The sequence below is a fragment of the Phalacrocorax carbo genome, chromosome 17, assembly GCF_963921805.1.
Source record: "Phalacrocorax carbo chromosome 17, bPhaCar2.1, whole genome shotgun sequence".
NCBI classification, from domain to species: Eukaryota; Metazoa; Chordata; class Aves; order Suliformes; family Phalacrocoracidae; genus Phalacrocorax; species Phalacrocorax carbo.
Genome location: NC_087529.1, coordinates 8,217,543 through 8,240,238, shown reverse-complemented (window position 1 = coordinate 8,240,238; position 22,696 = coordinate 8,217,543). Strand labels below are relative to the sequence as shown.

General features: G+C 42.5%; 1 protein-coding gene across 8 annotated transcripts in view; it reads left to right on the top strand.

The window, feature by feature from the left end:
* The window catches only part of RFFL (ring finger and FYVE like domain containing E3 ubiquitin protein ligase), a 32,985-nt gene that overhangs the window by 7,389 nt on the left and 2,900 nt on the right, over positions 1-22,696 (top strand). For 6 of the 8 annotated variants that reach the window (XM_064468040.1, XM_064468039.1, XM_064468036.1 and 3 more), the window contains 5 exons: positions 12,333-12,523; positions 17,775-18,179; positions 20,555-20,638; positions 21,020-21,227; positions 22,571-22,594. In XM_064468040.1, coding sequence (XP_064324110.1) covers positions 12,338-12,523; positions 17,775-18,179; positions 20,555-20,638; positions 21,020-21,227; positions 22,571-22,594 — 907 coding nt within the window. In that variant the 5' untranslated portion in view covers positions 12,333-12,337. Of the gene's footprint in view, positions 1-5,755; positions 5,775-12,215; positions 12,237-12,332; positions 12,524-17,774; positions 18,180-20,554; positions 20,639-21,019; positions 21,228-22,570; positions 22,595-22,696 lie in introns of those variants that run through there. The other 2 variants (XM_064468044.1, XM_064468043.1) reach the window with 2 other exon arrangements.

Here is a 22,696-nt window from a genome sequence, read left to right as displayed (position 1 = left end):
GCCTTACTTCTGTGAGCTGTGATAGTTATTTATATCATATTAAATATTATGTTAAATATTTAACTCCATTATGAATACAGTCCTACTTTGAAGAAATTAAATAACTTGATTCCTTTTCCTGATGAGGTATTATCTGTATTTTATGTATGGGAAACTGAGGCACATAGAACGGAAGAGGCCCAGATGCACAGCGCGTCTGTAACAGCTACACCAAAAATCCTCAGCCCCAGTTGTTTCATAATAATTTGTCCCACTACTAATCTGAATGTAATTACCCAGTGGAATTTGTTGAACTTCAGGTTGGGTTTTTTTGTGGTGTGTGTTTTTTTTTTTAAATAGGAGTAAGTGGTATGTGATTTTGTGCGGGTAATCAAAAATGGGTCAGTTTCTGCTAAACTACTGAGCTGAGACATGTAGAACTCAAAATGGAAGAAGGTTCATGTTGAAGTTATCAGGTTATTGGTGGAAAAAAATTGTGTCGCAGGGAGCCTCTTAGCAGCAGAAGTCATGTTTGCTTGTGCTGAAATGCCAGATAAATTGCTATTTGTTTGGGATCCGAGAACAGAAGTGAAGATGTTTTGAGGTCTTATTTTAAAAATAAGTGTTCTTTGTTGTTCAAGGGCTGTGAAAGTACAAGACAGCATAGTATCTGTTCCCAACTTCCATGATAGTTGGTATGTTGGGGTTTTTTTCCCCTCAATGACCCAGTGCCAGGATTTAGTCCAATACAAAAATCTTGTCTGTCATTTTACAAAGCAAACAAACCCAGAATGGAAAAAAGTGCTTCTCCCACTGACAGAGAAGCAAAATTTAAATGTGTTGATGTCTGTGTGCTGCAAAGCTTGGGAAAAACCCCAACAAACCCAAGGCAAATTGGAAAAAAAAAAAAATTTATTGGTTTACAAAACCCAATGATTTCTGGAGCACTGACTCATGATGTCTGAATGCTTGGGCTTGCCAAAAGCCATGAACTGAAATGTGACCCTAGTCTGCTGGTCGGCTTGGGCCATATATGGGAAATTTCCTCTTCATGACAAAGGTAGGGCATCCAGAAGATGCAGGTCCTTAAAGGCCCTTTGAGGCTTTGATTACCTTGTATCCTCTCAGTCTCTGAGCCTCCTAGGGATGTTACCTTTCAACTCAGTAACCAAAAATACAGGACAAGATGGTTGTTGGGTTGATTGATGTTTCAGTTTGAATAAAGGCCAGTTTTCAGTCTGCATTGTTTTGGGGTTACTAGTCCGTAACGTTCTGCAGAGTCTGGGGCTGGAAGAAGAGGATAAGCTGGCAATTGAGCAAGGGCAGTGGTAAAGCAGCCAATTTAGAATCTTTCAGCTCTAGAAAAACACACTGTATATGGTTGGAAATGGACTTTTTCACAACTGTCCCATGAACGTTACAAGTAGTTCATGCCACTCCTACTGACAGACACTGGATGGTAAGGCCTAAACTCTCCCTCAGTTTTCAGGCTCTCAACCCGGGCTGCATGGAAGCGATTTTGAATTTCAAACCCTTCAGTTCTAAATGGAGATTGGCACAAAAATAATAATTAATATTCATGGAAATGCTTTAAGAGTGCAACTTCAAAGTATCTCTCCAACTTTCACCTTTACTTACTTCAAATGAGGGTGGGGTATTTTTCCTCATCCACAGATAAGGTAATTAAGCCATAAATAAACTTTTTTATCCCGATATCTTTTGTTGTCTCAGTAATAAAACTAGTATTCAGGTTTGTTGCTTTTTGGTGCTGTATTCAATATCCTGGACCTTCCTGACAAGTTTCTGACAAACTTGTAAGTATTTTTGCAGCCTGGGAGAAGAGAGCTTTCCACACCGTTTCAGATGTGATGTATGTGCTGGTATTTGTACATGTCTAGTGAAAGAGATGATACGCAGTTGCATTTTATTCTATTTCAGCACCTAGTTTGGATTTGAATTGAGATTAATTTGGAATAGGCATAGCTAAGAAATGAGTCTGCAGTGGTTTGTGCTTGTTATGATGTGCCTCAATTATATACATTCAGATCTTTTACAGTCTAGCCAAAATCCAATGATCTCTTTTCAGACTACAGTTAAATAGGTTAGAGGTTGCCTACCCGTCTACACAAATCTCTGTTGAGTGCAATTTTAGTGCAGCCTCATCGACCTGAACATGCACTTTCCACATGTATGAATTCCATGTGGTTTAGCTTGATTTTCTGCTAACATGTCCTGAAAAAGGATGGGGTGGGGGGGAAGAGTAGGCTTGGTGTGTGAGGAATTTTGAGGTTATCTTTTGGGTGGGGGTGGAAGATTTAGATATTTACTGTTTAAAAAAAAATAAACGTGAAGCTTGGCATGAACAGTAATTTATGGGATTTCCAACTGGTGTTATAGCTTATTGGCAAACGCTCTTGATTCTGGGTGCCTGAAAAATAGCACAGAGCCTTTAGAGCATTAGTGCCAACTGCAATCCCAACTTCAGACAAATTTAATGTAATTCTGACTGCTGATACTGCACCACCTCCAACCCAAGCTCAGCTGTTGGATGAACAACACTGCAAGACTTACGACTGTACTTAAAACTGTCTTCTATTTTGGGAAAAGCTGCTTTAGCGTACTTCATCTCTCTGAATCTTTGTATACCAGGTGGGATAGGGAGTTTCTGTGCACATCACTGCAGTTTGTGGTGAGACACCTCCTACCTTCTGTGTCCCTACCCTGCCTCTGTGGATGGTGGGTAAGGGTTTTATAAGCTGGAGGAGCTGTATCTGGGACACTGCCTCTCTTTTTCCTCTGTTCAACTGCCCCCGTATGCTTGTGCTTCATTCCAAAGATGAACTATGAATTTGTAGTTTATCCAGTTGGAGAGAAACCTCCTGTCACAATGAACCAGGACGTGCAGCTGTCGTTGTAGGCCTCTTGGGCCAAGGATTTCAACGGAAGGAGCTTGATCTCTTTTTATCTTAAGTGGGAACTCTAGTGGTATGATGAAAATACAACTTGACATCCTTTCTCCTCCCCTAGATTGTCCAGCTCCCTGCATGCTCACCTTTCAGAATAGTATCACTGAAGCCATCCAACAGTGGTTACCTTATTCCACGGTGAAAGCTGAGGTGATTTAAAGCTGTTCCCCTGATGTCCCTGGTTAAACTGTGGAATTGCTCCTGCTTCTTTGCAATATCTGAATGCTGAAGTCATTTAGTTCATACCAGTTTTCTGCAGCACAGCAGAAACTTTGAGTAACTTTCCCTTCTGGGCAATGTAAAATTTGCAAAGAGAGCAAGGTATTTGTAGGAATATGAGGAGGAAGCCTCCCTGAAAAGCTTACGTTGTGCCTTTGGAGACTGTTTCTGGCTTTCAGGGGGGCACAGGTCCAGCTAACCTTTCCAGCTATTGCTGCATGGCTGTCATAGCAGAGGGGTCAAGGTGGGATTTGAGATGAAGTCTGGAGAGCATGGAATGATTACCTCCCTTGAATAGAGCTGGTTAAGGAAGGTACACAGTTATTTAAATGTTCATGTTTTCATTTAGCGATTTATTGCTACATATTGCAATTACAATTTTAGCAGCAACCCTCTGCTTGGGGAAAAAAAACCAGCTGGCTGAAACTAAATCCAAGGAAGACTTGTGATGATGTGTATGAACAAAGAAAAAAAATTAAAAAATTCAGTGCCTGAGCCAGCATTGACCTTTTTCCCTGTAATGAAAAGGACTGATTGAAATGGTATGTGATGGTCTAGGATTCCTGGACTGCTCGTTGCTGAAGTTTTGACAGAGAGCTTCCACTTTGCCACTTCTGTGTGTGGGACAAGGGATAAAGACACGTGTACACCCATGCGGGAGGCTAGGAGGGAATGGTAATGAAATGGAGTAGTCTGTAATCTTCTAAGTTTTCTTTCTTTTCTTTCTGACTTGGTTCATGTTGTATGTTACAACTGACTTAATTTTGTCTTGCTGATGGACACCATACTAGTGTGAAAGAGTGCGCGGGATTTTTAAAATTGTTTTTCAGCATAGCAGAGTGGAAGGGAGGTAGTCTATTTGAAGTCAAAGGACGTTGCTTGGGAAGAGGTGTGGGACTAAGGAATTAAGATAGGCTGGGTAAGAGAAATACTTTTCTAAAACTAGGCCCACGATTGCATTAATCACTTTGTTTTGTGTTAACTTGCTGGAATAATTTCACTGATTTGCAAAGGAAAAAGGCTGTTGTTGAATTTCCATCCTGGCAGATGTCTAGAGACCTAATTACAGTTAATAGCAAGAAGAACTTTTTATCTAAATATTTTTCAATACATAAAATGCAATTTTGGGTCAAAATAAACTGTTTATATTGAAGTAATACACACCCCAGGTACCCAGATCTTTTTAAAACAAAACAGGATTTCCAGGCATCTCATGTTAAAATTGGGGAAAATAGTTTGGTTTTACTTGTTCTACAGAGGAGAGGGAACGTGGGCGAGTGGTGAGTTTGCAATTCGGGTGCAAGGCTGGGAGTCAAGTGAGAGGGTTTCTGTTTCTGCCTTTGGAATTAGCTTCCTGTGTAATGCTTTATAAATCACACAGCTTTCTAAAACCATTTTCTCAATTTTAAAATAAAAATTGCAGCTCTTCAATTTCGAATAGGTGCTTGAAGCTTAGATCCTCTGTGCTTCTGACAGTATCGGTGGGATTTGCTGATGGGTAAAGGCAATTTCCCTGAGGATCTGTAAATCTTCCAGCAAGCAACATCAGCAAGTGTCGCTGAGAGTAAGGTTGCAAATTACTTGTCATGTAGCATGCTTATAAACACTGATAAAGCTGCAAAATGTTCTTAGAATAGCCACTGTGGTTTTTTTCATGTATTTGAGAACTCTAATTCTTAATTTTCCTCTCTTTTAAGCAAATTTTCTAAGGGCTTACCTTGCAAACAATTCACTCCCCTGTAAACCAGGTTATAAGAGTATAAAAGGATATTTGTCTGTGTGACGGTTGCTCTGTACCATATAACTAGGAAGTTACCTTGGTACTTCTCGGAATCAGCAATAGTTTAAGGTGATAGCATTTCATTGCAGTTGTGTGTGGCTGTCTCTCTGCTGAACTACTGTGGCCCCGTTCCAGCTTTTTCCTGCGCTGCTTTGCACCCTGCCCCAATGGGCTGCGCTGTTTATGTTCTGCTCGGTGGTAAATGGATGTCACTTCCTTGATTAAAATGCTGGTGCACAGCCAAATCCTCTTCCTTTGGGTTCGCATGCTTGGAGAAGCAGCGCACCTAGTAAGCACGCACGCTGTTGAATCCCATTGTGTGCCACGCTGCTGGCTGGACGCGTTGGGATGTGCTGCATCTCCTGCCTTCTGAGACACCTGGCACCCACATGAAGAGGCTTTTGAAGGCACCTCTGAGGTGGAGAAGCACAGATGCAGCTGTGTCATGCTGTATTAAAGAGGGTCTGAAGATGGATTACCAGGAGGCACAAGCTGAACTACCAGCTGTGCACTGTCCACATCCAACCGGGAAAGTCTAGACAGTGTATGGGCATGGGTTGCCAGCATCAGCCTGCTCTGTCGAAAGCAGCCAGTGGATGTGAGCATGCAGATCTTGTTCAAGTGCAACTGCTAGCCCTGATGTGCCCAACAGCATAGGCACTCTCGGATGCACAGAAGCCTGTCCAAGGCATCACAGAAGGTAACCTGGATGCCCAGTTCTGACCATGCTCAGCACAGCTTGACCCAAATGCTCTGTCCTCTGCCTTTGTAGCTAGCTGGTTTCTCACCTGAAAAATTTTAGACTGACATCAAAGTTGCTGATCAGACTGGTGAGTGATCCTGTATTTGTCTTTCCAAAGATTATTGGTGTTGCATACTTGGATGACTAGGGATGTGAAGTGTCTTCAGACATTTTGAAGGCACAGAACAAACTGGACAAACATCTCCTCCCTCCATACCAAAATTTCAGTCTCTCTTCCCTCTGAACACCCGTGTTTCTAGCTGTACTGGTATTTACTTATGTATCTTTGCAAGATGTGCATGCTGTCACTTTAGGCACATGGGGACTAGTACCTTTACTCACAAATATATTTTTTTTTCTATCCCTAGGTGAAACTCTAATGTGTTCAAACCAGTCATTGTATATAGCGAATTAGATTTACATGCTTTGCGATAGCCGGGGCTGGTCCCCACCCTTCATTTTCTTATGCTTTGTACTGGTTAAGACACCACCTCTGTAAATGTCATGCAACCTGCCTCCTTCCCTTGTGCCTCCTCTGAATGACTAATAGTGGATAATAATTTGCTGACTCTTCCACGTGTCCCAACATATGGTTGCTCCCATTTATGATAATTCAGGTCTGTGCCTGTGACACAGGCTGATAAAAATATTTAATGCATAAATGTCACTTGAGCAGATTTTTCTATAGCTCTATTATCAAGTAAATACTAATTTTTGACCAAGCAAGCTGTGACTTCATTTGTAAGTGGTAGGCTATTAGTGAAACTATTTTAGCAAGGCATGCCGTATCAGTGCAGGTTTACTGAAGGGAAAAAGTAAATTGTGAAAGTGAGCAACTGTGCAATGCTAATAATGAAACACCAAGATAGTTAACTCATTAAATACTGAAATCACTGTAAAACAGCATTCATGAAAGTGGGATCTGATTAATTTTTCAGGGGATACAGCATGGAATAATAATGCAAAAATAATAAATTTAAATGTGCTTTAGCAAGACATTGGTATTTTAAAGCCACACTGCCCTGTTCTGGCTTCCTGAACAGATTTCAGTGATCTTGAAGCTACTAGAAATGGCAGAAACTCCTGCTTCTGTGAATAACATTAATCCCAGCCTTGGTGTGTTGCCTTGAAAGTGGTGTCTTGCCAGTGAATGTGGTTTTGCTGTTGTAGAGGCCACATGATGGACAACAGGTGGGATATGTGGTGATGTATAGCATCTGTAGTCTTTACTGGATTCTGCAGTTTGGCAGTTACCTGGTGTTTGGCAAAGAGGAGGTGAAGGTGGAGAGAGAAGACTGAGACACTCTGCAGTTAATCTGCTGGAAACTGCTGAGGAACAGGAAACGAGTTTGGGATCGTAGGGGGTTCTGAAAGGTAGTAAGAACGTAGCCAAGGAGAATGGCCTCCGATGAATGAGATGGAAAGAAGATTATGATGGTCCAGGGAGCTAATAGAAAAGAAGCTCATTGCGGTGAACAGTCTTCCTCTAATATAAACAGTATATAAACAGTGATCCCTGATACTCCAGCCAGCAAGGTTATGGCATTAATATTGCATATATAGTGAGAACCTGTGTTCAAACTTCAGTTTTTAATGAAGGTGGAATTGAAAACCCCGGCTTGCATTATGGATACGATCTTCAACAGTGTATGGGAGGAAAACTTTGACATCACTGGCATTTCCTTCAGAATTAAATCATGCTTGCAAATTTATACAAAACTCATGGTGATGTATAGAACACGTTAATGAACAGGTGGTGAAATGAATTTCACTCTTCTGCTTAAAATCAAAGGGAATCACAGCATTCACAGCTTCATACTGGCAGTCTGTCAGGGTGCGGTAGTGTGCTAGCACCGCTTTGCCCACAGACCATGGCAAGCAACTCCCTGCCTCGTCCAATATTTTTTGGATTTCTTATGTCTTTTCCTTAAAGAAACTCAAGAAAGAAGATAAAACAATCCCCCTTCCTAAAAACAGATGCAGCGTGATGATTGCCATGTGGTGGATGTGTTTGCAGGGCCAGGATAGAGCATTTAATCTTGCATCTCCACCCTTGGTGAAGCTCCTTCTTGCCTCGCCCTTGCAGATGCTCCAAGCACAACATGCAGTTAGGAGGTAGGGCAGGTACTTGTTGGCTGCCGGCAGCCATCTGTTGAGTGCCTGCCATATGGGTGTCAGTTCCCCCAAAATGCGCTCAGCTGTATAGTTAAAACATTTGTTTTCTGTGGCTCCCATTGGAGCATCATGTCCAAGAATAATGAGGACTGCTGATATGGGTAATGCCTGTAACATTAGTCATGCCAGTAAGTCAACATCTTTTATTCAAGAAGTTGCTTGACAATTCCTGAAATCTATGGTGCTGTTAACTTTTCCAAACTGACATGTTAATACTAGTCAGGTTACTAAGTGTTTACCAAGCCCTGGAGCACACCAAAGAAGTAGCTCTTTCTGCTGGTAAATTTTGTGGCTGGGCATTTATTTAGCACTTTGGTGTGACTGGGGACCTCCTTGCATGCAGAACAGCTGTTGATCTGCAAAAGATTGACGGGCTTTTCACAGAACAGTGCTTTCTAGTTATGATGCTCAAACTCTGCCACATCTGCGCCAACCACCCATCTGCAAAGCATTGCTTATGGAAATTACCAGTTTCTGGATGGTGCCGACCACGTTCCTCTAAATGGGTAACAAAATATAGAAGGGAATAATTAGGCTGTAGCAAATATTGTGGAGATCCCTAGGAGTTTGCCATCCTGAAGTTTCACCGTGAAATTCTGCTTGCTGCTACCAGTCGTCTCCCACTGGCAGTGCTTATTTCCTCAGGTCTAAAACTGATGCTGTACAGAGCAAAGGAGGAATCCCTCTTGAAGCAGTTGCTGAATCTTACCTGCATTTCTTCTTGTTGGAGTGCAGCTGTAGGCAGGTACTGAGATGTTTTAGCATCTTAAGCCTCAGTCATATCTGCTTGGTAGCGTAGCTGCCAGTTAGCAAAGCTTTGCCTAACTCGTGGCACCATTTTAAGCTCCTGTGTAGCATCTACTGCATGTTCCAGGTATCAACGGTGCAATTCTTGCTTTTCAGCCATTGTGTTCTCCTGGGGATTTGGAAATGGTAGCAGATATCTACAAAATTAGTTGGGTCAGTGTTGACTGAGATGCAGAGCGTGATGGCCACTGTATGGGCAGTGGTGGAAATGTTTGAGAGCTCCTTTTCTTGCACTTGGAGCGGTCTGTGCTGCAGCTGGAGCAGGATCCGGCATCGTCTGGGTGCTCTCCCTGACCTGTATGCTGTCTTGAGAGGTGATGGTTGCTGGCTGGCATCTCTGGGATGATCTGGATGAAAGACGTACCTCTCAGTGTGACTGAAGGAGAATCCTGCTTTGGGAAAGAGCTGGGTAGTGGTGCAAAAGAATCGTGGGACACCTGCTTTCAGTGCAGACCACGTGTGCGGCAGGAACCCACCAGCTCCCCGAAATGCCGATAGCGAAGGGAGGGCTGTCCGTTTCTGTGTGGCTATCTACCATCAGCACAAGGTGGTTTTCAGTGAAGCATCTTTGTCAATGTAAATGCTGCATGTAGACAAACCCTAACTTAAACTTACACCTACACATAGAGGTCCTTATATAATTAAAACCTGATGTACAGTGGTGCAGGCTGCAGTGCTGTGCCTGAGTTGTATGAATGGCTGTTGTGTTCCCATGTGCTCCTTTCTCTTAAAGATGGGAGATACCTTTGGAAAAATGTTACAGACCCAGAGGATGATCCTGGTGATTAGTTGTTTGTTTATGGACGTTTCCCTTCCCTGCTTTTGTAGTTGGGTGGGATTAAGGTTCTTCTAAAGCAACATCCGAGCCTTTTGTCAGCCTTTTCATTTCCTGGCAATTACACAAAACTACAGCTCCAGCTGAATGCTGAGTTCTGCCTTATTTTATCTCGGTTTCTGCGCTCCCTTGTGTTTTTCTTCCCAATGCTGGACATGTTGCAATGTTCCAGAGTGAACGAGTGGGCTGTCTTTTTATTTTTTTTATTCTTTTTTTGGAAAACAATGTTTTTGGGGCAGGCAGTAGTCCAATTGTGGGTGGCCTTCAGTTTGCAGGGGTCCTTGAATCAGGAAGGAAACTTGACTATAGACGCAGTTTTTCCGCTGCTGTGGAGGTTGTGAATACTCGTTTGTGCAGCTTTTGTGGTGTTTAGATTTGCAGTTCCTAGGAACAAATTAAACCTCCAAACAGCATAGTTCAGAACAGAAAATCTGTATTTTTGCAATAGAAAGGATGTGTTAACTTTGGAGTGGGACCAATAGCTTGAAAATTAATGTGCAGGAAGAAGGAGTCATTGTTCCTTTTATGTATGATATCTAAAGTATGTGCTTTGATTGCAGTGCAGAACTAATACGAGTGCATGATATGTTATTTCTGTTTGTGGAATGCTTCTCTCCATGTATTTATTGAGTGATAATTACCCCTGCTTATATGGGATGAGTGCCTTGGCATGTGAAACTAATCATTAGGCTAAGACACTGCAGTTATGCCATTAATGTTTTCAGGCTTCAGATCCCTGTGTGTCAGTAAGAACTCGCACTGTTTTTTGTTTATTCTTGTTTATGCTTATAAATAATAACTGTGTTCAAGCATATTATTTTCTGACACCAGGTTTTGTACACGGGGATGTAACAGGAATCAAAGCTGTTGGTGGCCTGTAGGATCTCATTTTGCTGCGTGGTGACTATCCCAAGTGATTTCTGTGCAGAACACACACGTTCCTGCCCGAGGTAGTTTGCTGTTCGAGGCTGCTGGGAGGCACGGCAGCTTGCTTGCTCTGAGAACAGCTCCAAATGATGTGGGAGGAGGATGGTCAAGGCACCTCCACAATTTTATGTCAGCACTCAGTGAGAGGGTTGTAGGGAATGGAGAACACACTGATGCCGCTTTAGCATTGTGATTTTTAGCATTGTGATTTTCAGCATTTGGTAGAATCAGCATTTGATGGCTTTGCTATCACAAGTATCTGCAGTAATAGTCTTGTGCCCTGTGTGTCTCTGCCATGCCTTTGGTCACCGCAGTCCTTCCAGCAACCAGCTGGGGCTCCTTTCTGTCGGTTACTGTTCTTTTATTAGAGACCTATTTGCAATTTACACTACAGCATTGTGCACATCAGTTAAACTAAGAATTGTTTCTGTCACGAATCTGTAGATTTTCACTTAAACATGATAATCTGCTGAGCCTGCAGGGTAGAGTTCATTGGTAAGCTCACCATTGTGGATTTTGAAAGGCATATGTCCACTGCAGTGACAGCGGTAACTTTGACGAGCCAAATTCAGCTAGATTTTGAAAAGATGAAAGATGCCGCTAAAGCTACAGATACTGGAACAGCACCAAGCTGCAAAAGCTTCCTGATTCAAGTACATCAACCCAAAAGACTTAACACAGCTTAAAAAAAAAAAATTAAACTGAACACTGTTAGTATATTATGCTAAATAACTTTTAGGACTCGCACCAGCCTCCTTCCCTTGGGAATCTGGAGTTTTACAGTGGCAATACTTACTGAGGCGAAACAAAGGAATTGGCCGTAGAACTGAGAGATGTCTTATTATTTCCCGAAGTTTATGAAATTGAGCAGTCCAACACTATCGGTGATGGGCCTGATTTTTAAGTCATAAAAGAAACACAGTCCAGGAACTACAGTGTGAATACAGAAATGCAGAGGAGGCAATTTGTATTCTGTTTACCAGTAAGTGATGACACATGGTGTATGCTCTAGAAACTGAATGCCCAGATGAATTCAGATTTCTTTGTAAACTCCCAAAAGCAAGTTTATAGCAGTGTGTTTCTGGAATCCTTCTGCATGGGTGGTCTTAGACTCCAAAACTGTGCATTTTGCACTGGACTGTTAAGATTTTAGGTAAGAGTGTGTGTGTATATATAAAATTAATTGGCTTGCAAAAAAAATAAACAAGCAATTATGTGTCTCAGATGCAATTGTTTTCCCAAGTAAGTTACTGGAAGCTAATGTTTGATTTTTTGTAAGTTACTGACATTTACTTGCTGTGTGATGATTTAGCCTTGTAATGCTGCAAATTCAGTTGAGAACTGGCATATGTTAAATCAGTGCCTCCGCTGTCCTTGTCTTTTATTTTGTCTGTTTAGATTTGTAGCTGTAAATCTGTAGAGGGATTTAGAATAAAAACAAAGAATAGTCATCCCTGATCTTGCTGCTGATTTTATTTAAATAATGTATGAGAACTTGAGCTTCTGTTTGCTTTTCCCAATGCACAAAAACCCAAAGTCTGTGTGTTACGGCTTACATGGAATAGAGACAGCCTGTTAGAGCAAACGTGATCAGAGAGTCTCGTACAGCCAACTGGAACATAAAACTTATCTTATCTTTGCTCTAATCTCTTAACTCTAAGGAATTCCAGTAATAAATATCCTGAACTTTAGTTGTCCTTTCTCACCAAAGGCGTACCATGCCGGACTGGGTGTGTGGTTTTCGCACGTGCTTGGAAGCTAGAGGAAAGAGCAAAACTTAAACACATTGTCAAAAATGAATCGCTGGTGGGAAATTTAAATATGCATTTTATGCTTTGTTCTCACTTTAGCTGACAGATTGCTTCCCGTGCCATTTCTAACGTGTATCTTCTCCGCTTTCAGTTACTATGTGGGCAAGCTGTTGTAATTGGCTTTGTCTGGATGGCTCATCTGAAGAGATGCAGCCGCAGCCGCAGCAGGGAGCCAGAGCCCAAGCCTATTCCAACCCTGGGTACAGCTCCTACCCGTCTCCCACGGCTTCTGAACAGAGCTGCAAAGCCTGTGGGGTGCGCTTCGACAGCTCCTCGAGGAAGGTGAGTCGCAAACATCATCTCTGGTGCTGCTGACTTAGGGGAGCGTTCAGTTTGACTGCAGTATGCCATCTGACTTCCATTTGATTACAAAAAGCCAATTTGAAGAGAAATGGGTGTGCATTAGAGGCCTTTGATTTGAGGACGTATCATATGGGAAAAGACAGCTTGCATTTGCTTCTGTGTCTTTAGTCATTCGTTCGCAATTAGCAGACGTAGTTAAAGATGACTGGAAATGTGGTAGTTAACCCTCAGTAGACTTGGCTTTCGCAGGCACTGCAAGAAGGCAGCCAAGCTGCTTATAGTCATTTAAAGGAGCATTAACTTGAACATGAGTTTTCAAATTTGTTATTTTAAAATGCTAATGCCCTTTTAAAAAAAAAAAAGCTGTGGCAAGAAGTTTAGTAATCTGCTTGTGCTCTCAGTAAAGGAAGATTTACACATCTCTTTTCCAAATGATTGTTGCTCCAATGGAAAAGCCATGTAAGTTTATTAAGGGTGTGTGTTAAATTGCTGAAGCTCAGTGCCAAAAAATAGAACACCTAAGCCATTTTATCTTGTTTGTAAACTTCATTTGTGACCGCATAGATGCCAAACTAATTGTTGCCACAAGGTTTTTAGTTAAACGGCAAACCCTGTCTGGGACACTATTTGGGCATGGTGGTTTCTATAATGCTGCTTGAAAAATGTTTTGGTAAGGAAAGTTGTTCAGAGTCCAAACTCTGTGGCTTGAGAATTGTCTTACATATAGCATGATGCTGAACTTAATAATGTGAGAACTTAAAAATTGCAGAGAATTTTGGCCACAGCCCTTTTAGATTAGATGGGGAAATACTAAATTAGTCTTTCCTGAAGCTTTTTATTCATGCATGCTGGCAGATACCAGAGAGGTGGTTGCTTGGCAGAGCTGTTGCTTTCTACTCAGAACAGGGATGTTTATGCATATTTGCACAGAGAAGTGTTACTGCTCCAGAAATCACTACAAATTTAAATTTTGGTAATATATTTTGGGGGTTGGATATATATATATTTAAGTATTTTGGGTACGTAAGTATGCTTAGACTTTTTCTGACAGTAGGCAGATTCTGGGTCAGGTGAGAATGGCGCAGTCACTCCATATGACTCAGCACAGTGTTGTCTTTAGCATTGTCCTCGTTAATGTGATGTATCTTTGCAAACACTTGTGCAAAGAATAATTCTGAATTCAGTGCTTATTCTTCTGCGTAGTGGCAGAGAGTGGATGTAGATATTTCAGCTCTTGAAATGCAAACAATTCATGCAGTTAAGTATGGATAATAACAGTAGCAGTGCTAAACCGTGGTCCCATTTTTCCTGGTATCTTCTAAAACATATGTTCTACTATAAACTGTTTTTACAGCAGTCTCTGGTGTAAGAGCCATCAGTACGGCTCCAGACAGCGGCAGCACACTGACTGATTGGGGCTGGGTAAAGCGCTGGTGTGCACGTTGTAGAGGGTCTGCTCAAGCAGTTTAAGGCCCATCTGCCCCCAGCAGACTTCCTGGGTTTTCTGCTGGGGCTGGCTGTCAGTGTCACCGGGGCAGCAGAGCACAAGGTGTGCTTGTGTCTCAGCTGCTCCTGTTCAGTGCAGACAATCAGTGAAAATGAGTTTGAGGTTTATATTCTGTATTGCGGATGGGGGGTCCTAAACCTTCCTTCCGCCCTCCTCCCGCCACCACAACTACTGAGCAGTAATCACTGGGACTGACTTGAGCTAGATGGCTGCAGGTGGCAAAGCTGCATCACCTGCAGGAAGGTCTGCTAGAACATCCAGCAGCCCTTGGTCTCGGTCTCCAGAAGAGAATTTGAGAAAAGGAACTGAGTACATAACTTGTAAAACACTGACATGTTTGTAAGCCATGTTAATTCTTTAATTCTGTTGATATGGACCAAGAAGTGTATGAAATCTCACTTGGCTGCAACGAGAGCACCAAAACCTCTGCGTTTTGTCCCAAGAGAGGCAGTACCTTTGAACTCTAGCAGTTAATGTTTACACTGAAGTACAACAGGTAAAAATTAATTCCTTCCACACTGACCATGAGATAACCTATACTGATTTCAAAAAAACCCAACCAACCAACTGATAACACCACCCCCACCACCCCACAAAACAAAAGCAGAACGATGATATGATGGTACCTTAGGTACTTCTATCATCATTGTATTTTAACTTTCATATAAGATTGCACCTACTCACAGGATTAGGGTAAGGGAAGGTTTGAATGGAGCATATATTTATAAGATGCTTTTAACTGTTGGAGCATCTTTGAAGGATGTGAAACTTAATCATGGTAGCAGAAATCTCTGAGATTTTTGGTGTTTTCCTTCTCTTAGATGACTTTTTTGATCTTTGTTTTCTGTAGCAAACTGATTCCACAAAATCTTTTAAATTTAAAACAAGCATTTTTCGTTTCCTTCTCTGCCAATAGAAAGCTGTGGTAGGCATTCTTGGTGGATGGGTCAGATTGTTATTCCTTCCACCCCCCTCTTGTGATTTTGGTGCCTTAAATTGGCTGACATTTTCAGGAAGACGCTTTTCTTTGCATGCTTACAGAAAAAGCTCCTGGCAAGCGAGAGTGTAAGATAAAAAAACCCAACTCCGAACAACAGTAGCCGTAGTGAAAGCTTGAATGTTGGTATTTCTTCATTTTATCCTGCATACAGGGAAGAGCCAAGTGTATCAAAGCCCCATCCTGGTATCTCTGGTAGACTTTGCTGTTAGAGCAAACAACCAGGAACAGCTTCCATTCTGGACAAGCTTCTGATTTAAAGTATTTCACTTCTGTTTGACCATCCTGTGATTGTGCTGCCAGTTCGTAAGCAGCATTCAGGAGTGGTCTGACCTTTTAGTGACAGGATTTAATTTACAACATCATTTGAAACTAATCTGAAGAGAACAGTGTATTCAATCATTGCCCTTTCAGTCCAAGGTCAACAAATATATCAAAGCTGTAAAAGCTGCTTAATACTGAGTTGCAGCAAACAGCTTCTGTGCGTGTTTAAATACTTGATGCTCAGAGACTTGATGTCTCTGCTCAGAGGCAGGCTGGGGAATTTTTTTTTGCTCTGGAGATGAATCCTAGTGGTGAACTGATAAGCCAGAGACATGCCTGGTTTTATTTTGACTTCTCAAATGTATCATTTGATAACTAAGGCAGACTTGTGTTATTACTGTTAATTGCTTGCAAAAAACATGTTGGATAATGCAGCCCTTGTACTGTGCCCGCTTACGTGGTACCTAAACACATAAGTACTCCAGTGAGGGTTTTCTGGCTGGAAGGCCCTTGGCCTTACAGCGATTCCCTTTGGAGCCAGTTTGGCGGTCTGCAGAGCATGGGGAGGCTTCCCCCTGCAGAGGAAAGCAGGGCTGTTTGGGGTTTCGTTTTTGGTTGGCTTTTTTCGCCTCAGTGCTTCTGATTACTCCCGTCAGAGACGGGTGATTGAGAGAGGGAGAGCGTTGTCAGCGGGGTTATTTTCCATTACTTGGCCTTTGTGGAGTGTTTGTTCCCCCACTCTAGGCACATGCACAACCAGTAGTTCCTGTCTCTGCCCTGAAAATTTCCCAAGAAACTGGATTGCTCCTGCAATTGTAGGGTCAAAAGCAGTCAGTTACATGCTAATGTATTTTATAGTGACCAAGTTAAGGAAATCTTCTCAGAACTGGATGGTATGTGGAGATTGCCCTTCCTGTCTTGCTTTGCGGTTGATGAAAGTCACTTTTCCTTGGCAGGCGCCCAAACAGCAATTTTCAGATGAGGTTTCATTTTTGCATGACCAGAGACTGACTCTGTGGTAGAAACTTCCATATCTTAAAATGCTTGGGCAGGAAATTGGGATTCTTTCCACTAATTGTCATTATAAGTCTATTACAGGGTCTAAATGAGAAGTCTGTCAGTTATAATTGTAAGGGGGTGTGTGGGGCAAGGAGGCTGCCAGGCTGTGAAGGGGATCAGAAGCAGCTTATATAAGCAAGTTATGTATTTACACCTTTTAAAACATGAGAAACATCTGCTTTCTTTGAACTGTGGAGTTAAAAAATGTACTTTAATCACTAGAAGCAATTAATGAAACAAATTTTTTTGTCTGAGTTTGTATTTGTTGCTTCTCCAACTCTGCATGTGTGTTTGTCCTTGCATAGCTCTGATGGGTCAGGATGTCAGGATTTCATAGAGATGCTTGTCTTCTCTGAGACTGTGAATTAGCATTTTTAACCAGCACTGAAACCAGTTCTTTCTTCCCTCAGGACTTTTTAAAAGGAGCATAATGTGGCTGTTCTGCTGCTATTCCTATTGGAAAATGTAGAATTTGACTTTCCAAAGTGTTGAACAGTCAAGTTTCTGCAGAAGTCAACATGGACTGTGAGTGCTTGGAACTTCTGAAAATCGAGCCCTGAGTGATGAGACCAGAACAGTATAAAATATAAATATTAAACAACATAATTTAATCTGTAAAGTTTTTAAACATCTGGGGCCTAATATTTCTGAAACTTCCAACACTTTCTGTCTAGCACCTACTGGCACACAGTGTGCGTATTATTTTCAAAATAAGCTGGCTATTTTTGTTGCATAAATAAACGTTGAATTCTTTGTCTGTCAGACACTGTAAACCATGCTGTTTCCTTTTCCTCGTATAGTGGAGAAAAAAAAAGATTCATTTAGTGATTGCAGCAGATTGGAAGGGAAAAAAAAAGAGGGGAGGGGAAGGTCACTCATAGCAAGCATTAAATATATGAAATACAGAAATATTTTGAAGTAGTTCCCTCCAGTGCTAGAGCTTTCTTAAGGCACAGAGGAATATTTCATTGTTTTATAAAGCAATGCACAATGAACTGTAATTTATTTGAAAGTCTGCTGCCTCATCGATATCTCCTGATTTCATCTGTGGCTTAAATTGGATTCACAGGTCCAGAATAAGGTGCGGAAAACTCCTGTCATTTGAGGGAGTTTTCTAAGAATACAATATTTCATTCTGGGTAAATGCAGTGTAAATAGTGCTTTTTCTAAGAACTGTGAGGAATCTAGGGATCTGCTCATGGGATCAATCCTTTTCCTCATCTAGGAACATGAGTAACATACTTGGCACCTTTTCATAAATTAGAAGGTTTTGACTATGCTTTAACACAGGCTACTACTTACTTTGGCTTCCAGGTGGTAGGGGAGCGCTGCCTGCGGTCGCTGTGCGCCTCAGTTGCAGGTCATGGTGGATCAGTTTGATTCTGTTCACTTCTCTTTACCAGCACATCTGCTTGGACTGTAAGAAGAATTTTTGTACGTCCTGCTCAAACCAGCCCGAAGGCGGTCCCCGTCTCTGCCATCTATGCCAGCGTTTCCGAGCCACAGCTTTTCAGCGGGAAGAATTGATAAAGATGAAAGTGAAGGATTTGCGAGACTATTTGGCACTCCGTGAGATTTCCACAGAGTTGTGTCGTGAAAAGGAGGACCTGGTATTTCTGATTCTTGGCCAGCAGCCTGTAATTACCCAGGAAGATCAGATAAGAACAAGTCCATTCCATACTAGTGCCTCTGGACAGCAAGACTTTGTGATTCTCCCACCAACCAGCATAGCATCTTCTACCTCACACGATGCGTCTCCCATGTCTGCAGATCCCATCTCAAGTTCATCAGCTCAGGAACATCAACAGGTACAGTCTCTAGCCAGAAGCGTCTTTGGCAAACTCAGACATCTCTAATTTTGGACTAACTACTAAGCCGTTGCCCGAGGTTTTCCAAGTAGGTCATGTGCCAAAGTAGTTTTACCCTAAAGATGCCTGCTTAAAAAGCAAGGAGGGCTTCTGTTTGGAACAGATGAAAAAATATTTCAGCTGCGTTTTATGCATGTCCTCAGGTTTGTTTTTAATTTTGAAGTGAGGACCTCACACTTTCTTACAGAACAATTAGGAAAGTAAGATGAGTTATTTTACACTGCCTTGCTGTGTAAAACTGTGACACTGTCACCAACTTTGATGTGCTATTCCTTTTCTGCACTAGTGGAATTTAATTTGGTGGGGAGTGCTGAATATATTGAGCGTTCACTCTGAGAACATCAGTTTTGTGATGCATTTTCTCTGGTGCTCTGGTCCACGCTTGCCTTTGCCACTAGATACTCCTGTGACTGGTTCCTTTGGTACTTGATGCCTGTTGGTGCCCAGATCTCTGTGTGTGTTCGTGTTGACAACTTCCTGCCCTAGTGAGACCTCATTTGGAGTGCTGTGTCCAGTTTGGGGGCCCGCAGTTTAAGAAGGATGTGGTACTGCTGGAGCAAGCCCAGCGCAGAGCTGCCAAGATGGTCAGGGACTGGAGCATCTCCCTTATGAGGAAAGGCTGAGAGACCTGGGTTTGTTCAGCCTGGAGAAGAGAAGGCTGAGGGGGGACTTCATAAATACCTATAAATATGTAAAGGGTGGGTGTCAGGATGATGGGCCTGGGCTCTTTTCAATAGTGCCCAATGACAGGCCAAGGGGCAACAGGCATAAACTGAAACACAGGAAGTTCCAGCTAAACATGAGAAAAAAATCTTCTTCCTTGTTTGGGTGCCAGAGCAGGGGCACAGGCTGCCCAGAGAGGCTGTGGGGTCCCTTCCCTGGAGACATTCAAAACCTGCATTCCTGTGCCCCCTGCTCTGGGTGTGCCTGCTCAAGCAGGGGGTTGGATGAGATGATCTCTGGAGGGCCCTTCCAACCCCTACCAAAAAAAAAAAAGAAAAGATGTAGGTGTTAGATGAAACAGTTATTATCGTTCTTTAATTCGTGCACAAGGCAGCAAGCACAGTTTAAAGTAATTTTGGAACTGAAACTGATGAGAGAGATGATTGTGAGATGGGTGAGGTTTTTGGTGTCTTTGCACTCAGGTCCATAGAAGACAAAACCTAAGTATGTTGTCTTCTGTTTATGATGAACCCTGCAGTTCTGATGAACCTTGGCAGGGATGTTTGAGCTTAATTTTTTTATTGACTTTGTTTTGTTTGTCTTTCTGCTATCTGGTATGGGAGGTTTACTCAGTGTTTGACATCTGCTCCTAGTCCTATTGTGAAGTTAACAGGTGTATGGACCAGAGCTGTGAAAGTGTGTGTGCCTTCTACTTCCTCAGCACATATATCTGGTACAAAAGGAGGTTTCCTGGGAGGACATTTTTTGCAGATCATTCTAAGTCCTTTTCTTTCTCTAGTTTTCTGGATATTGCCATTCCAATTGTTACCAGCAAATTCAGCCCTGCTGTCTTCCCTTACTGCCCCATGTCTCTATTTGTGTGACATCCTGCTACAGTTCAGGCTCTCTCATCGTTGTGCTTTGTGAATATTAACAAGTCACTGCTTAGATAAGTAGGATCATAACATTACAGTCTCCTTTGTCAGCAGGGAAACCACAGGGCACCAATAGCTGCTGAGGGCAACATGGCTAGAATTACACTGCAGTTCCTTTCATTTTATTAAGTGCTCAAAGCAACCACCCCTTCTCACTCTCCAGCTTTGTTGCTGCTGGTCCCTCGCTTAGTATCTCCTGTTTGTCCAGTCTGGAACCCACCTGAGGAGGTGTTTCTCTGTGGTTACTTTAAAGGTGATCTGTCAACTTTGAGCTGTGTTACAGATGAGTCTCATACAGAGCCTTGCACTGACAGCCAATGTGCCATCAGAGCTGCGGTGTCACACTGCAGCACTTCAGTGAAGCATTGCATATATATACGTATATATACACACGTACACACGTGTAGATTTGGTTGCCTGCTCGTCCATCCTCACAAGAACATCATGTGGGATCTTACTGTACAAGTACGCTACCAGGGTTTTGATAAAGTGGGTTTTAAAGGGTCAGATGCCGCACTTCACTTCCAAAAAGTTTAACTTGTTTGTTTCTGTAAGTGCTGCACAGGAAATACCTCCTGAGAGTGCGCTTCGCTTTTACCTTGTGCTGCAGTTTACCCTTCCAGTGGGCAGGGTTTGCAGTCATGCTGAACTATTGCGCTTATTTCCCTTTGGACACACAGAGATACACTGTGGTGAAAGCTTTGTTTCCTCTTCTAGGCAAATGGGTATGTGCCTCCAAGCCAAGTCGGTGTTGCAGGAGTTGAGAATGCAGCAGAAGCACCAACAGAGGAGGAGACACAGGTTTGTGTGTCCCGGAATTAGATGACAAAGAATACCAGGTTTTCTAGGCCGTATTTGACACCACAGAATCATTACTGCAGAAATGGGTGGCTAAACAGTAATTCAGACTGACCCCTGGCAGACCAAATCAGCCCCTTTCTTCAGCATCATCTTGTCCTCCACATACAGAAAGAGCTGGTGTCACGTGGACACTATAATAATAGAAATTAGTTAGTTCCATCCTAGGATTTGTGTTTCTGATAAATGAAGGAATTTACAAAGTAATCAGAGTTATATGTACATCCAAACAAGAATTCCTGCTAGTGTGCGTGCTGGAAGTTGATTTAAATTGTAGTGTTAGGTGTTGAGGGCAAGGCTCATTCCATCTTTGTTCACTTTCAGTCTACTGACTCAGAAGATAACCTGGTGCAGGGGAGGAAGGCTTCTCTCTCTGATCTAACAAGCATTGGAGACATCAATGCACTCTCTGTGCGACAGCTGAAGGAAATTCTTGCCCGCAACTTCGTCAACTACAAAGGCTGCTGTGAAAAGTGGGAGCTGCTAGAGAGGGTGACTCGTCTGTATAAAGAGAAAGACCTTCAACATCTAGGTAAGAAATGTAGCATGTGCCTGTTGTCCGGGTTTTCCCATTCTATGGACAGTTGCAGAAGGGACTAGAACTAATGTTACATTTCTGTTTTGTGCAAGTGGGGAGAATGGAGGGAGCGTTTCTGACAGGCACATTAGAGGGGAAGTAGCTAAACTCTGTTCACCACTACTAGTATTTGTTTAAGAGGAGTGTTACGGTAGCTCTGGAGAGTGACTTCCGTGTAGTAGCAACAACCATAGGCTGTGCACCCCTCATCTTGGGACTGTGTAGCTGCGGCAGATCGCGCTGGTTGCTGCGTCACCCAGAGCAGCTGACACACGACTGTAAGTGCTGGGGTGAGCCCTTATCTATTGACTCATGGTAGGTGGCAAAGCCAGCAGGAAAATGCCACCAAAAAGCAGCCAGGCAATTCAGAGCGGGCATGTGCTCGCTGACAGTGGCTCCAGCTGCTGAGCAGTTGTGGTTATGTGTGGTTTGACTCTGCCCTCTTGATCATGAGGGTTCCCCCGTGCACTGCCTGCTCCTGCTAGGCCTGTGCACCTGAGTGACGAGGGGATCGTGGTGTGATAGAAGTGCATAGGGAAGGTATCCAGCTTGACTTTCAGGTGCCAGTTTGCAACTGTAGGTGATTAGTTAAATACACATGCTTGTAAATTATTTACAAGATAAACGTATTTCAACACTTTGATTTCATAGATAGGTTTGTTTCTCAGTGTTGTCCAAAGTAATGTTGTTTTCTTAAACACATCTAAGATTTCACAGAATCACAGAATCCCAGGTTGGGAGGGACCTCAGGGATCATCTAGTCCAACCTTTCTGGGAAGAGCAGAGTCTAAACAAGATGGCCCAGCACCCTGTCAGATTTAAGACAACCGCTTTAGTTTTATATTCTTCTTTCATTGTATCTTGTGCTTTTGACAGAATTTATCCTTTTCTCTTAATCGCTGTTGCCCATGCATGTGTCCCAGCTGCGTTTAACAGTATGGGGGAGATTGTGTAACACCAAAGACACTGGCACAAGAGCCTACTGGAAGTGCAGTTCTAGGAAGCCAAACACTGCAAATTCTAAGACTGTCTTAAAAATCAAGAAATCACTTTAGTCGCTTATTTTTGTGAAGCATTAGCTATTGTGTAAGCTCAGTTAGAGTTTCTTGCTAGTGGAACAATGTATCCTAATGACAGGTTCAGCATGAGCCTCGGCATGGGGGTCAGCAAAAGCAGGTTTGCTTTAGTAGTCTCCTTTCAAGGCCTTCATCTCCTGCTTAATAGTACGGCTTGAGTAAATTTTTTTTTCCCCAGCTTCTCTTATTTTCACCAAATAACTTTCTTTTCTTATGTTGCAGTTTCCGACACTGATGATCAAACCGGTAAGTGACATTTTTAACATTGCTTCATTCGCCCCATTGCGATGAATCCCAGTGGTATTTGTTTTCATTATACAAAAAATACTGTGTAAAAGCTAGAACTTT